Here is a 14,000-nt window from a genome sequence, read left to right as displayed (position 1 = left end):
ATCTTCCCCAGTGGGGCCTGAGGTCTTCCCCCCCTTGAATAGAAGGGTCTGGGTGCTTTTTACAATCATAAGAAGCCCCGAGGCTAGGAAGTTTTCCTTACTTTCTGTGAGAAGTTTGTCAGGTGCTGGGGATGTGAGTCCCGAGGCCTCCCCTCGAGCACTGGATGTTCTGAGTCTCTCCTTGAGCCAGCTGTCCTGCTTATTTCCAGGATCAGGGAAATATTCTGAGCTTCCTGAATTGCTTTTAGCAAGCTTTTTCCTTCCCAGAGACAGGGAAGGGGTTTGGGACATCCCCACTGCAAGCAAATTCTGCAGCCACATTCCTCTCCCCCTTGGCTCAGGTAAATCTCTCTGTGCTTCACAGGGGCCAGGGCCTTGTCTTGAGCCCCTGTCCTTGTTCCCTTTCCACCCATTACTACTACTCTAGGCAGGGTAAATTATCTGCCAGGGTCAGGGCTAGGAGTTGTTTCTTCTCTCCCTGGTTGCAGTAAAGTGTGCCTTTTCTTCTCCACAGAAATAGGGAGTCCTGGGCACGGAGAAGTCATGTGCTGCCATGGTGACTAGTAGAAAGACACCTCCTTACCTCCCCTTTGCATCTCCTAGGCTAGAATTCCCTCCCTTGTGATTGTCCCTATAAGAACATGGAACTAAAGCTCTGTGATGGCATGATATCTTTCCAATGACAGAGGAGAGGCTTCCTGTCCTCCCACATCTTGGGACAAAAGGAGGAAGAAGATGCTTTTTCTTGCCTTACCTGGTTCAGCATGGGGATGAAAAGAGAGGAGATTCTTCCTGCTGCCTCAGGCTTGATTCTGAACTGTCACTGGGGGCAGTTTGTAACCTGGAGATCAATCAGATCCTTTGGGAAAGAGGGGCGTTGTTGAGAGGGAGCCCAGATGGTGAATCTGGTCCTTGTTGTGACTGCTCAGACTTCCCGTCTGTCCTGATGCTGTGACTGTATTTCTGTTGCCTTTAGGAGCCCTTTTGGCACCCTGGGGTCTCCGTACTAGGAAGGTGTTGTCAGGGGTTTCATTTCCCAGGTATGGCTGCCTTGCCAAGAGTCTCCCATATGAAGAAAAGGACTTGAAAGTATCCTGAGCTTAAGGGCCCCACGGAACATTTTGAGAAGGGGGCCTGCATGCTGAGGTGGTGGGAGAAGTTGGACCTGGCACTGTAGCCAGAGTGCTTGGATTCCCACTCTGGCTCTGCTGGGGCTTTGCTGGTTGAATCACAATCATTCTGCCTTTGGTCCCTGGGCCTCAGTTTCCTCATTGGTCAGTTAAGGAGTTGGCGAGGTATTCTTTAACTTTGGGATTTTTAGGGAACTCATGCCACAGCCCTTTGGGCCTGAAGGTGAGAGAAAACGGTAGGTGTCTTTCGAGGAAAAACCGGGTTCCTTCCTTCTCTCCCCTGCTCTTCTGTTCCCTCCCAGCCACGCAAGCATGGTGGTCAGAACAAGCGGTCTGGTCAGTGTGAGGCTTAAGGTTGGTGGACAGTGGTTTTTGTGGCCAGTTGTGCTGTGGTGAATAAACTTGGGGGTTGCCGTGGGTGGGTGGGTGGGTGGGGTTGTTGGATGGTGTAGAGGTAGCATTGTGTGTAGAAAAAGTTTAGGCTCCGGAGCTGCACAGGTCTGAATTCAAACCCCAGGATCTGCTTAGCTGCCGAAAGTCCACCTATGCCCAGGGTTGTCGAATGTCTGAATACCTGACCTGGCCCACCTTGGACCTTGGCTGATTCTTCTCTTGGAGTGTCCCCAGGATTATCTGGGTTCTTCCTAGGAGCCTTTGCAACAACTGATCTTTGTTGGCAAAAATCTTTCATTTGGCATCTGGGAACCCACTCTGGTGAGGAGGCAGAGTCTTATAGCAGGAAGTGATCTCTGCCCAGGTGGCCTGGGTTTGTGTCCTGTACTTCTGGCTGTTCCCTTTTCTGGCCTTCAGCCCCTCCATCCATAAACTGGGTAGTGGCGAGGAGAGAGGTTGGACTTTACTGCTCTGAAGCTAGTTGTAAGCTTTGTAATTCCCTGCTCCCTACTCCCCTACCCACCTGTGTTGAAAGGTTTGAGTGGGGCCCCTTGGCTTGTAGGGGTATGCTCTGAGGTTTCAAGCAGTTAATAGCTTCCCTCTCCCCAGCCGGTGCTGTTGGCCATCATGTGTATTTTTTTTAACAGTTTTATTAAGATATAACCCACATGTCACGTGATTCACCAGTTTAAAGTATGCAATTCAGTGACTTTTAGTGTCTTTCCAGAGTCGTGCCTCCATCACCAGTCAGTCAACTTTAGGACATTTTCTTCACCTCAAAAAGAAACCCTGCATCATCATCATTCCCCATCCCCTCATCCCTTCTCAGTCCCTGGCAACTACTAATCTACTTTCGTTTTGATTGGTTTGTCTTTTCTGGACATTTCATAGAAGTGGAATCATACAACATGCACTCTTTTGCAACTGGCTTCTTTCATTTAGCATAAAGTTTTGAAGGCTCATCCATGTCGTAGTATGCCTCATTACTCCATTTGTTTTTGTTGCAGAATAATAGAATCTTCGTTTTTTAGCCTCCCTCTGGCCCAGTGGCCTGGCAGTAGGTTTGCAGCCTTGCTCTTTTCCAACTCCTCTGCCCTGGAGAGCTTGTGTTAGTCCTTAGAGAGCAGTGTATCTGTCTGGGTTTCTCACTGGATGGGTTGCCTATGTTTAGCCCATGGAGCATAGCCAGTGCTCCTGGGTGTTTGTGGGGACAGAGGGGTGGTCTTGGCACCAGGGTTGCTGGGACAGAGCTGTGAAGCCCAGAATACTAAACACCTCTTGGCCATGGGCTCTGGGAAGACATCTATCCATGAGCTGCCACTGCTTCTGCCATCTTCCCCTGCTGCCTCCCTCCTACAGTGGCAGCTCATTCATCGATAGACAGGGTCATCAGCTTCCCAGGCTGGGAGGCTGGATTCCTGGCCCCTGCAGCCCTAATTCGAACCCTTTCCCTGGGGGATGCAAGCGGGGTGGATCCTGCAGGATGAGCGCCATGCCACTTTGCCTCACAGCTCACAACAAGGAGTGCTGGAAGGGAGTTATATTTGTTTTCTGTGGCTGGTGTGACAAAATACCATGAACTGGGTAAATAAAACAACAGAAGTTTATTTTCTCACAGTTTTGGAGGCCAGAAGTCCAAAATCAGTTTCACTGGGCCCTGATTGAGGGGTCAGCAGGGTCGCACTCTCTCCAGAGGCTCTAGGGGAAAATCCAGTCCTCTTCCAGCTTCTGGTGGCTTCTGGCATTCTTGTTTTTGTTGTTGTTGTTTGCCTTTTTTTTTTTTTTTAAGGGCCATACCTGTGACATTCGGATGGATGTTCCCAGGCCTAGGGGTCCAGTCAGAGCTACAGCTGCCAGCCTACACCACGGCCACAGCAACACTGGATCCTTAATCCACTGAGCGAGGCCAGGGATCAAACCAGCAACCTGATGATTCTTAGTGGGATTCATTTCTGCTGTGCCATCACGGGGAACTCCTGGGCATTCTTTGGTTTTTGACCGCATCACTCTGACCTCTGTCTCCTCTGTGAATGGGTGGTTTCCTCTTCAGTCAGTATCAGATCTGCTGCTGCTGCTGTAAGGACACATGTGATTGCATTTAGGTCCTACTCTGATACTCCAAGATAATCTCCACATCTCACAATCCTTAACCACATTTGTAAAGACCCATTTTCCTTATAAAGTAACATTTACAGGTTCCAGCAATTCGGGCCTGATGTCTTTGGGTTGTCGTTATTCAGCCTACTACAGGGGTGTTCATGTGTCCCTACCAGGGCGCGGAAGGGAACTCATTAGGTACTCGCCTCCTGGGCATAGTCCTGTAATATTTGAGTCTGTGCAGTATCCCTGTTGTTGGGAGGCTTGTTATCCCATTTCACAGACTGGAAAACCGTGCCTTGGCAGTTTATCACATGGCTCATGATTGGTGGAGTTGGATTGGAACCCAAGTCAGGTGGGTCCCACAGCCTGCTTCAACTGCTCGTGTGCCTTCGGAACAGTAGGTCGCAGTCTTGCACCTGGGATCTCCTGGTGTCAGAGAGCTTTGCCTGCCCTTTGTGGAGGCTCAGAGATGTGGAGGGAATTGCCCACAGGCTTAGGAGTGAGCTTGTAAGATCAGGGTCTGGACTTGACTTTCTTAGGCTAGAGCATTTACGTAGTTTAAACTCATCTATAGCTGGGCCGGCTCCCACCTCTCACTCCTGCCAGCCCTTCCTTCCTGGGCCATTTTCCTAAACAACTCCCAAGTTGGCACCTTCCTTGGAGGCTCCTATCCAGCCGGGGAACGGAAAAGACTGTGCTATGAGCTCTTGGGACTCTGTAAGCTCTTTTTGGAGCCCGGGACCATGACCTCCCTGTTTTCTCTCCACAAAGAGAGGGAGAGAAGGGGTTTCAGCCAGAACTCAAGCTCTAACGGCTGCCGATGCCAAAGCCAGTGGGTGGCTAGTGGTCTGTCCTCCAGATCCAGGCCCGGATGCCAGTCTGGCTGCCACAGGATCAAAGCCTTGCTTGTGCAAGGGGTATGCTCAGGCCTTCTTCATTTTAAAGAACAAACCAGGATTTTCCCAAGATGGACTGCCAGAGACATCCCCATGCTGTGACTCATGAGGCTTCTCTTGTTGCCTCTACACGAGGCTTTGCTGGTGCCCATATCCCAGTTCCTTTCTGCCTTTATAAGATGAAGATAATGCTCCCTGCCACCTGAGCTGTGGTAAGGACAGTAAAATGAGGTCACCTTTTGCATCTGGCACCTGGCATGGGCTGGCATTCGGCTAATATGAACTCATCTTTTCTCATGGTCTTGCCCTGCTTACTTGCCTACTCCTTTCCAGGACTTTAGCTCTGCTGAACTCATTGCTGGGCCTCTGGCATGCCTGGAGTGGCAGAAGTGATTTCTTATCCCATTAATAAGCATTTCTGGAGATCTTTCTGTTTCATCCTTTTCTTAGGCGGCACCTCCTCTCAGGTGCCAGCCTTAATGATGGGCCAGGTCCCTTCCTCCATTTCACAGCACCCCTATGTTCACCTCTTTCAAAGCCCTGCTTATACTCGTGTGTGGTCTTTGGCTGATCCCTCTAGCAGGTCATGAATTTTTTTCGGGGTTGAGACCAAACCTGATTCCTTTTCCTGTCCTCTTGGCCAGCTTAGGGTCTGCTTAGTAGCTGCCTGGTAAACCTTCATTGCATGAGTAAGTAAGAGCCCCTCTCATCCTCTTTGATCCCCTTTCCCCTATCGCTTTGCCCCCTGTACTTGAGGGCAGGAGATGGTTGTGTGCCTTGCTGTTTTAGAACTTCTCTCCAGTCTGGGGCTGTAGTCATAATTGCAGCTTCTCTGCCAGAAACCCCTAGCTAAGGCAGGTGCCGTCGCCCTGGGAGATGGTTGACCCTGCGGGCAGAGATGGGGAACTGGGTGCATTGTGCCAGTCCAGTGTGATACCCTGTGGGGCAGGAAGGGCACCTGGACTCCTGGAATTTTGTACACAAGAGTTTGTGCTGCCCATGGAAGCCCATTAAGGGCCTCTGGGTGCCTTTGTCATCTCTGAAAAGCCAGCCACACCTTCCTAGGGGGTAGGCCCTGATGGTGGGGCTACTGGGTATTCCCTTGTCACTCCTTCTTCATCCCCTCCTATACAGCCACTCACCAGGGACTTCTTTCTTTCTTCTTCTTCTTTTTTTTTTTTTTTTTTTTTTTTGTCTTTTTGCCATTTCTTGGGCCGGTCCCATGGCATATGGAGGTTCCCAGGCTAGGGGTCAAATCGGAGCTGTAGCTGCCAGCCTACGCCAGAGCCACAGCAACGCGGGATCCGAGCCGCGTCTGCGACCTACACCACAGCTCACAGCAACGCCGGATCCTTAACCCACTGAGCAAGGGCAGGGATCGAACCCGCAACCTCATGGTTCCTAGTCGGATTTGTTAACCACTGCGCCACAACGGGAACTACATCTTCTTCTTCTTTTTTTTTTTTGCTGCTTTTTTAGGGCTGCACCTGCAGCGTGTGGATGTTCCCAGGCTAGGGGTTGAATTGGAGCCGTAGCCACAGGCCTACGCCACAGCCACAGCCACATGGGATCCAAGCAGTGTCTACGGCCTACATCACAGGTCACGGCAATGCCGGATTCTCAACCCACTGAGCGAGGTCAGGGATCGAGCCTGTGTCCTCATGGATACTAGTCAGATTTGTTTCTACTGCACCACAACAGGAACTTCTCTTTTTTGGGGTGGGGCTGCACATGCAGTATATGGAAGCTCCCAGGCTAGAGGTGGAATCGGAGCTATAGCTCCTGGCCTATGCCACAGCAACCTGGGATCCGAGCTGAGTCTGCAGCCTACATCACAGCTCATGGCAACGCCAGATCTTTAACCCATTGAACGAGGCCAGGGGTTGAGCCCACATCCTCATGGGTACTAGTCGGGTTCCTTACCACTAAGCCACAGTGGGTACTCCTTCACCTGGGACTTTCTGAGGACCTCTCCATTGTACATCATCATCTCTTTCCGTGCTGGTCTGGCCCCTTTGGCTGTTACTGGTGACCATCTCATCAGTGCATGGTATGTTGTTAGAAAGCCTTTTCAAGTCCTGAAGCTCCTCAGAGCCTCCTGACAGCTCTGTCAGGCAGATCCCTTGTTTGATAGGAAACTGGGGCTTAGAGAGTTCAGGTAGCTTACATGAACTCATGCAGCAAGCGAGTGACAAAGCTGGAATTAGATCTCAGAGCTTTTAGCCTCTAAACCTTGTGCTTCCTGCTTTGCCAGGAATTTCTGTCACCAGAGCTGGATGAAAATGGCCTGCAGAGAGGTGATCAGCATTAGGCCAGATCCTATAAATCCCTGGGCTGGGTGATGTCCCCAAGGAGCAGCCTTGGCATCTCTGGTTCTTAGGCCTGACGCAGGCTCAGGCTGGCTTCTTCGGGTGGCCAGCAGATGGCGCAATGAGGCTGCTCAAGGTCTGCTGCTGCTGCTGCTGCTGGTTTGTTTTGAGGGGGAAAATATATGTTAAGTGACACGTGGACTTTTTTTAATAGACTCTATTTTTTCAGAGCAGTTTTAGATGCACAGCAAAATTGTTGACCAGAAGGTACAGGGAATTCCCATATACCCCTTGCCCCTACACATGCAGAGCCTCCGCCATTATCAGTGTCTCCTAGCAGAGAGGTACATTTTTTACAATCGGTGGACCTACATGGACACATCGTAATTACCCAAAGTCCATAATTTACATTAGGCTTCACTCTTAGTGTTGTACATGGTGTGGGTTTGGGTACATGTATAAGGACCTGTAATCACCATTATAGTATGCAGCATGGTTTCACTGCTCTAAACATCCTTTATGTCCCACCTCTTCATCTCTGCATTATTTAAAACAAAAAAAAATCTGAAAATACACATTTGTACAGGTTCACTTAACCCAAACCTCTAGGGCCAGAGGTACTTTGGAATTTAGAAAACGTCCAGAACTTAGGCGAGTCACCTGGTGTGTATACTGCGTATCACGCAACACCTCCCGTGGGCTCTGTACTAGCACTTCATGGTCAAACACCTGATTGTTTCTACGTAGAAATGTTTGGATATTCACCTCCAAGTGGAATAAATAGGTTCTTGTCAGCGCAGGTCAGGCTGTAAGGCGAAATGAGTTCGAGAAAGCCTTGGTTTTAAAAGCTTTGGGAATTTTGGATAACGTATCGTCTGTCTCTTATAAAGGGGGTGGTGAGGTACAGTTACCTGTAACAACAACACCGAGGGATAACGCTTTGTTGTATGGTCTTCTCAGCGTTACTCGCATGTGTGTTTGTATACATATGCATATACTTAGAAGTGTTAAATGTGTTCTGTCACAAGCGAGGTCTGGCAGTAGGTGGAGCTCAGGATCTAGGCTCTTGTCAGTCATTCCCTCGGGAACATCTGCTCTAGCCTAAGTGACTGGAGGGTCCCCAGGTGAAACGCCTTGGGGTAGAGGCAGGTGTTTTCCTCCGGCACTTGCTGGGTCTGGGCCTCTGGCTGCCTGGGAGAAGGCCCAACCCTAGATTCCCAGCTTGGTCAGCAGGGGGGCCGGAATGCAGGTGGGGCTTCTGCTCTCAGGGCAGGTGAGACCCCTCTGGGAGCAAGCCTTCTGCTTACGCAGCAGCTGATTCCCCAAAAGAAAGGACCTCCTCCTGCTCCACATGCACAGAGGGGTGAAGCAGGGTTGAGCACTGGACCCTGCCCATTGTCCCTTCAGCCGATTAGCTGGGCCCCTTGGGAGCTCAAGGGCAGAGCCCTTGGATGAGGGTTCAGGCCTTGCCTGTTGTTGACCCCACCCCCACCCCCACTTCTTCCCTCCAGCAGGAGCACTGGTTCGAAAAGGCCCTGCGAGACAAGAAGGGCTTCATCATCAAGCAGATGAAGGAGGACGGCGCCTGTCTCTTCCGGGCTGTAGGTGAGTCTCTGCCTCAGCTTTCAAAGGCCTAGGGCTGTCCCTGAGCTGTTTTCCCGGTTGTCAGGAGTAACCCCTGTGACAGGATTTGGGTAGAGTTCGCTGGTCTTTTAGGGACTCCAAGCCCCAGCCTCAAGTTTTAGTATCTGGCCTTAAGCCCTCGGTCATGAGGCATATGGTGGTGTGAAAGTGATAACAATAGCAATAATAGTGATAAAGAAAATAACATTTCTTAGGGACACAGATTGCTCTGTCAGACATTGTCGGGAACTCTTTTGTGTGTGTGTGTTTGCCTTTTCTAGGGCCGCTCCCGTGGCATATGGAGGTTCCCAGGCTAGGGGTCCACAATCGGAGCTGCAGCCATCACCCTACACCACAGCCACAGCAACACCAGATCCGAGCCGAGTCTGTGACCTACACCACAGCTCACAGCAACGCTGGATCTTTAACCTACTGAGCAAGGCCAGGGATCGAACCCACAACCTCATGGTTCCTAGTCGATTCGTTAACCACTGAGCCACAACGGGATGCCAGGGATTACTAAGATTACTACTTCCAGTTGTCAGATAAGAAAAGCGACTCAGATAAGGAGTGTCTTAGCTAGGGTCAGAGAGTATATTGTCCAGTTGGGAGTCAAAGTCTGGGTTAGGTTAGGCCTGTGCTCTTAACCACAGCATACTGCTGTCACCCTGGGATAGCAGAAATTTTCTTTTTTTTTTTTTTTTTTTTTTTTGCTTTTTGGGGCCGCTCCCGCGGCATATGGAGGTTCCCAAGCTAGGGGGTCTAATAGGAGCTGTAGCCGCCGACCACGCCACGGACAAAGCAACGCAGGATCTGAGCCGAGTCTGCAACCTACACCACAGCTCATGGCAACGCTGGATCGTTAACCCACTGAGCGAGGCCAGGGATCGAACCCACAACCTCGTGGTTCCTAGTAGGATTCGTTTCTACTGCGCCACGACAGGAACTCCAGACATTTTCTTAAACTTACATAAAAGTAGAGAATAGTGAACCCTTGTGTACCTATCATTCATTTTCAAAATAATTGTTAATGTATTGCCAGCCTTATTTCATCACTAAGCCACCCACTCTTTTTCACTCTCCTGAAACAAGAGTACTTTTAAAGCAAAACCTCAGCATTGGACCATCTCATTAGCAAGTATTTCTCTGTGTTTCTCTGACAGATGAAGAACTTTCTTTCCAAAGTGCTATTACCATACCTAACAAAATGAGTAACTCCTTAATACCATCTACTGTCCAGTCTGAGCTAGATAATCTGAAGCTCCTCTGGCTCTGACTCTATGACTCAGGAGTTCCCTTGTGGCATAGCAAGTTAAGGATCCAGTGTGGTCACTGCAGCAGCTTGGGGTCACCGCTGTGGCAAGGGTTTGATCCCTGGCCTGGGAATTTTCACATGCAGTGGGCATAGCCCAAAGAGAAATTGAATCTGTGACTCAGCAGGCAATTGTGAGGACCTGTGCTGGTGTACAAGGGAAGCTGGGAGTGTGATCTGATCCTCCCTTTGGAGCTCTGATCTCTCCCAAGGAAAAGTGCTCTCCAGTAGGAACTTTGAGCTGGGAGTCAGAAACCCCTTCTAGTTCTGACCCTAACTTGGAACTTCCACTTTCCCATCCCTGAAATGGTGTTGATTCTGAAGCGCTCATCAAATCCCTTCTGGGTCTGCCATTCTCTCAGTCTGTAGGTACCCTTCACGTCTGTTGGTGGGCCGGACTGACTCAGGCTCCACTTCTGGCTGTACCACTGATTCTTGGTGTGCCCTTAGGCAGGCACCTCTTTTCTTCCTAAACCCGTTTTTTTGTCTGTACCATGAAGCTAAAAGACCCATTGTGTTACAATGGTTAAATGAGATGACTTTAGTAAATCCCTTGAGTGCCTGATTTGTTGTAGGCCCTCATGGAACAATAGCATTGGTAAAGCCTGAATGTTATTCTTTTTTTTTTTTTTTTTTTTTTTTTTTTTTGCTTTAGTAGGACCACACCCAGCACATGGAGGTTCCCAGGCTAGGGGTCTAATGGGAGCTACAGCTGCCCGCCTACACCACAACTCATGGCAACGCCGGATCCTTAACCCGCTGAGCAAGATCAGGGATGGAACCCGCAACCTTGTGGTTCCTAGTCGGATTTGTTTCCACTGCACCATGACAGGAACTCCATGAATGTTATTCTTAGTGATGCTTCAGAGCCACAGATGTTTGAGTGGGTGAAAAAAAGTAAGTGGGGTGGGTCGTTGCCAAGCAGATGTTCAGGCAATGAATGGACTCTGCTGGGCTGGGGAAATCCCAACCTTCCTGTCCCTGTGGCTCAAGTCCACGTTCCCCCTGGGATGTTTCCTAGAGAAAGCTAAGTTTGGGGGCATCTTGGACCAGAGGAAGGCCAAGAAAGAATAGGTGGGGGCCTGTTAGGTGTTAGGCCCTATGCTGGAACCTTAGGCTGGATGTGGGGTAAGCAGGGCTGCTGGTGGAGTGAAGGTCAGAAAATAGAGCTGAACATCTGGGTCTTGATTGGTCTTGAAGGAAGACCTTGGGGCTGGTGAGACCCTGGCTTGGCAGTAGCCCAAGAAAGACCAAAATTTATATGTGCGTTCATCTAGCTGTTCTCCCCGAACGCTTCTGACCCTCCCCCTCTTCGTGGCCTTCCAGTAAGGGGACTCAGCTTACAGGAAGAACTGACCATGACAGGTTGAAGGCCTTTCCCTATCAGCACTAGGGCTACACATTTCCCCTGACTGGGCTGCCCTTGGCTTTTCTTCGTAAAACCTCAGAAGCCCCATGGCCTCTCCCCCAGAAGTACATGGCCCCTGGGTCTCTAGGCCTCAACTGGAGGTTTCCCTGGGGCAGATTACGCAGGACGTGTGCCTGGGAAAGGGACTTTATCCTCAAGCTCCCTGCTGCCCCTCTGCTTCCAGCCTTTTCTTGGATAGGGACAGGTAGTAGTTGCCCTAGGCTCTGGTGAGAAGGCCTCCAGGTTCTAATTTCCTGCCGCACATTGAATGGTAGAAGGACCACGTAACGAAGAGTTGGAATTGGCGGGGGGTGGGGGGTGCAAGCATAGAGACCCCTCGCTCTGTTGTTCTTTGACTCTGCTGATTGCTAGGCATTCCACAAGGTGCTTCAGGTTCACCTGCAAAATTGGGATCATTATCCCATAAGACAGATGAAAAGATTGAGGCTCAGGCAAGGGAAATGACATGCTCAAGGTCGTTAGTGGCAGAAACGGCATGGGAACCCAGAGATTTCCAGAGAACACCTTGCTATTGCCCTAGGAAAGCCCTAGCTTCTTTTTTTTTTTTTTTTTTTTTTTTTTTTTTTTTTTTTTTTTATATAAATGTGCTCATATAATTTTTTTTTTTTTTTTTTTTTTTTTTTTTTTTTTTGTCTTTTGTCTTTGTTGTTGTTGTTATTGTTGCTATTTCTTGGGCCGCTCCCGCGGCATATGGAGGTTCCCAGGCTAGGGGTCGAATCGGAGCTGTAGCCACCGGCCTACGCCAGAGCCACAGCAACTCGGGATCCGAGCCGCGTCTGCAACCTACACCACAGCTCACGGCAACGCCGGATCGTTAACCCACTGAGCAAGGGCAGGGATCGAACCCGCAACCTCATGGTTCCTAGTCGGATTCGTTAACCACTGCGCCACGACGGGAACTCCGGAAAGCCCTAGCTTCTTAGCGTAGCTGTCAACTGGCTGGGTGACCTCGGCTGTGTTTCTTGATTTCTCTGGGCCTTGCTTCTTCCAAGTAGAAGCCTGTGGCTCTCTACTCTTAAGAATACTGAGGCAGGTGGGTTTCTACCCTCTGTTTTGCTTCTGAGGTCTGGGTGTCCCCAGTGCAAACCCATATCTACTCCTTGCGCCCAGTTCTCTCTTCCACCACCTCTGTTGGGGACTTGTGAGCATCAGTACAGGCTCGGGTGGAGTGGAAGTGGGAGCCTGGGTCCCAGAGGTATCCTGTGGTCCACCCTGCCCCTGCTATGCTCAGATAACCTCCTCCTGGAAACGTGAGTCTGCATCTCTCCTCCCTCCCTCTCCTCATATGGCTTTGACTCAGCAAAAACCTCTGGCCCTGGCTCTGGCCTTGGCTTTGGCCTCTGTGGGCAAAGTGGAGGCCACATGTATCTATCTGCATGGGCCATGGGGATGCAGCTGGAGCTGTGCATGTTACATGATGGGGCCCAGAAACATTAGCCAGACCCACTGCTCTGGGGCTTTTGATCTTGAAACATGGACTGTCAATATTGGAGAAATGTATCTTAGATCAATTTTGATTATTTTGTTGTCTTTTTAGGGCTACACCGGCAGCATATGGAAGTTCCCAGGCTAGGGGTTAAAGTGGAGCTGTAGCTTCCGGTTTATGCCACAGCCATAGCAATGTGGGATCTGAGCTGCATCTGCAACCCACACCACAGCTCATGGCAATGCTGGATCCTCAACCCACTGAGAGAGACCAGCGATCGAACCCACAACCTCATGGTTCCTAGTCGGATCAGATTCATTTCTGCTGCACACCATGGGAATTACAGTGGGAATTCTTGGGTAGAGGAGCAGGCATCTCAGAGACCAGGCTATTGAGAGGACTGAGTTCTGCTGTCTCCCTGGTGGAGGGTGTGTCAGTTGGGATAGTTGGAGCCACAGGCCCGTTATGCACCACAGCTGCTTGATAGGCAGGTGAGGCCTTTTTCTTGGTTCATTTCCTTAGTGGGGCCAAGTTCCCACTGGGCCAGGAGAGATGTGGGGAACAGATCAGGTCCTGTCTCCCTCTATTGCTTTGTGTACACGTTTGTGTGGTTTGTTTTTAGATGCTCGGCAAACACCAGGCTTCCTTTTTTGTCCTTAGCGGAACTCGCTGTGGCTCTTTTAGCAGGCGGGCAGGCAGCAGCCTGGCAGGGAGGCAAGTCCCAGGTGCCTCTAAAACAAATGGTAGGGCCTGTACTTAAACTCTAGACAGTCTAGGCTCTTCTGTCTTGCTCATCCAGGTAATTCCTCAGCAAATAGTGACTACATTTTAGAGAACCCGAGGAGGGAGGATTACAGAGGTTTGAGGGACCATCCCCCAAGCAGCAGGGAAGGGAGGTTGAGGCAAGTTTGTTAGAGCTGTTGGCTCTCCCCCCCCCCCACCATCCCATGGCAAAGGCTTGGAAGGAGGTGTTGGGGGCCGGGGGGCAGTCCTCAGCTCGTACAGCCTTGCATCTTACCCAGTCTTCAGTCTTTCCTGGTTGGTGTCAAGGGCATCTGCTTGGATTTATTTTTATTTTTGTTTTTTTGGTTTTGGCTATGCCTGCGACATGAAGAAGTTCCCAAGCCAGGGATTGAATCTGCACCACAGCAGTGACCCGAGCTGGATCCTTAACCCATTGAGCACAAGGGAACTCTGGCATCTACTTATTGAATACAGTGGTTCCCTGTAGTTGTGAGGGTTGTTGTTGTGTGGGTATTTGGCCCCGGAAACATCTTTGGCAGGATCTACCAGTTGTATGTGTGCACAGAGTGCATTTATTTTATTTATTTTATTTTATTTTATTTATTTATTTATTTATTTTTGTCTTTGCCTTTTCTAGG

The 14,000-nt window shown here is 50.1% G+C and overlaps 1 protein-coding gene across 5 annotated transcripts in view; it reads left to right on the top strand.

Moving 5' to 3' along the window:
- The window catches only part of OTUD5 (OTU deubiquitinase 5), a 29,624-nt gene that overhangs the window by 2,062 nt on the left and 13,562 nt on the right, over positions 1-14,000 (top strand). For 4 of the 5 annotated variants that reach the window (XR_014835368.1, XR_014835367.1, XM_085007875.1 and 1 more), the window contains one exon: positions 8,340-8,433. Coding sequence is in view for 2 of the 5 variants with exons in the window: in XM_085007875.1 (XP_084864001.1) it covers positions 8,340-8,433 (94 nt within the window). In the remaining 3 variants the exon portion in view is untranslated. Of the gene's footprint in view, positions 1-8,339; positions 8,434-11,732; positions 12,761-14,000 lie in introns of those variants that run through there. The other variant, XM_085007877.1, reaches the window with a different exon arrangement.

This window comes from Sus scrofa, chromosome X (genome assembly GCF_054392235.1).
Source record: "Sus scrofa isolate SSC_HxYL_T2T_F1_AM1 chromosome X, Sscrofa_HxYL_maternal_Yorkshire_Landrace_v2.0, whole genome shotgun sequence".
Classification (NCBI taxonomy): domain Eukaryota; kingdom Metazoa; phylum Chordata; class Mammalia; order Artiodactyla; family Suidae; genus Sus; species Sus scrofa.
The sequence above is the reverse complement of the archived record's forward strand: the minus strand, read 5'-3'. Positions and strand labels throughout refer to the sequence as shown.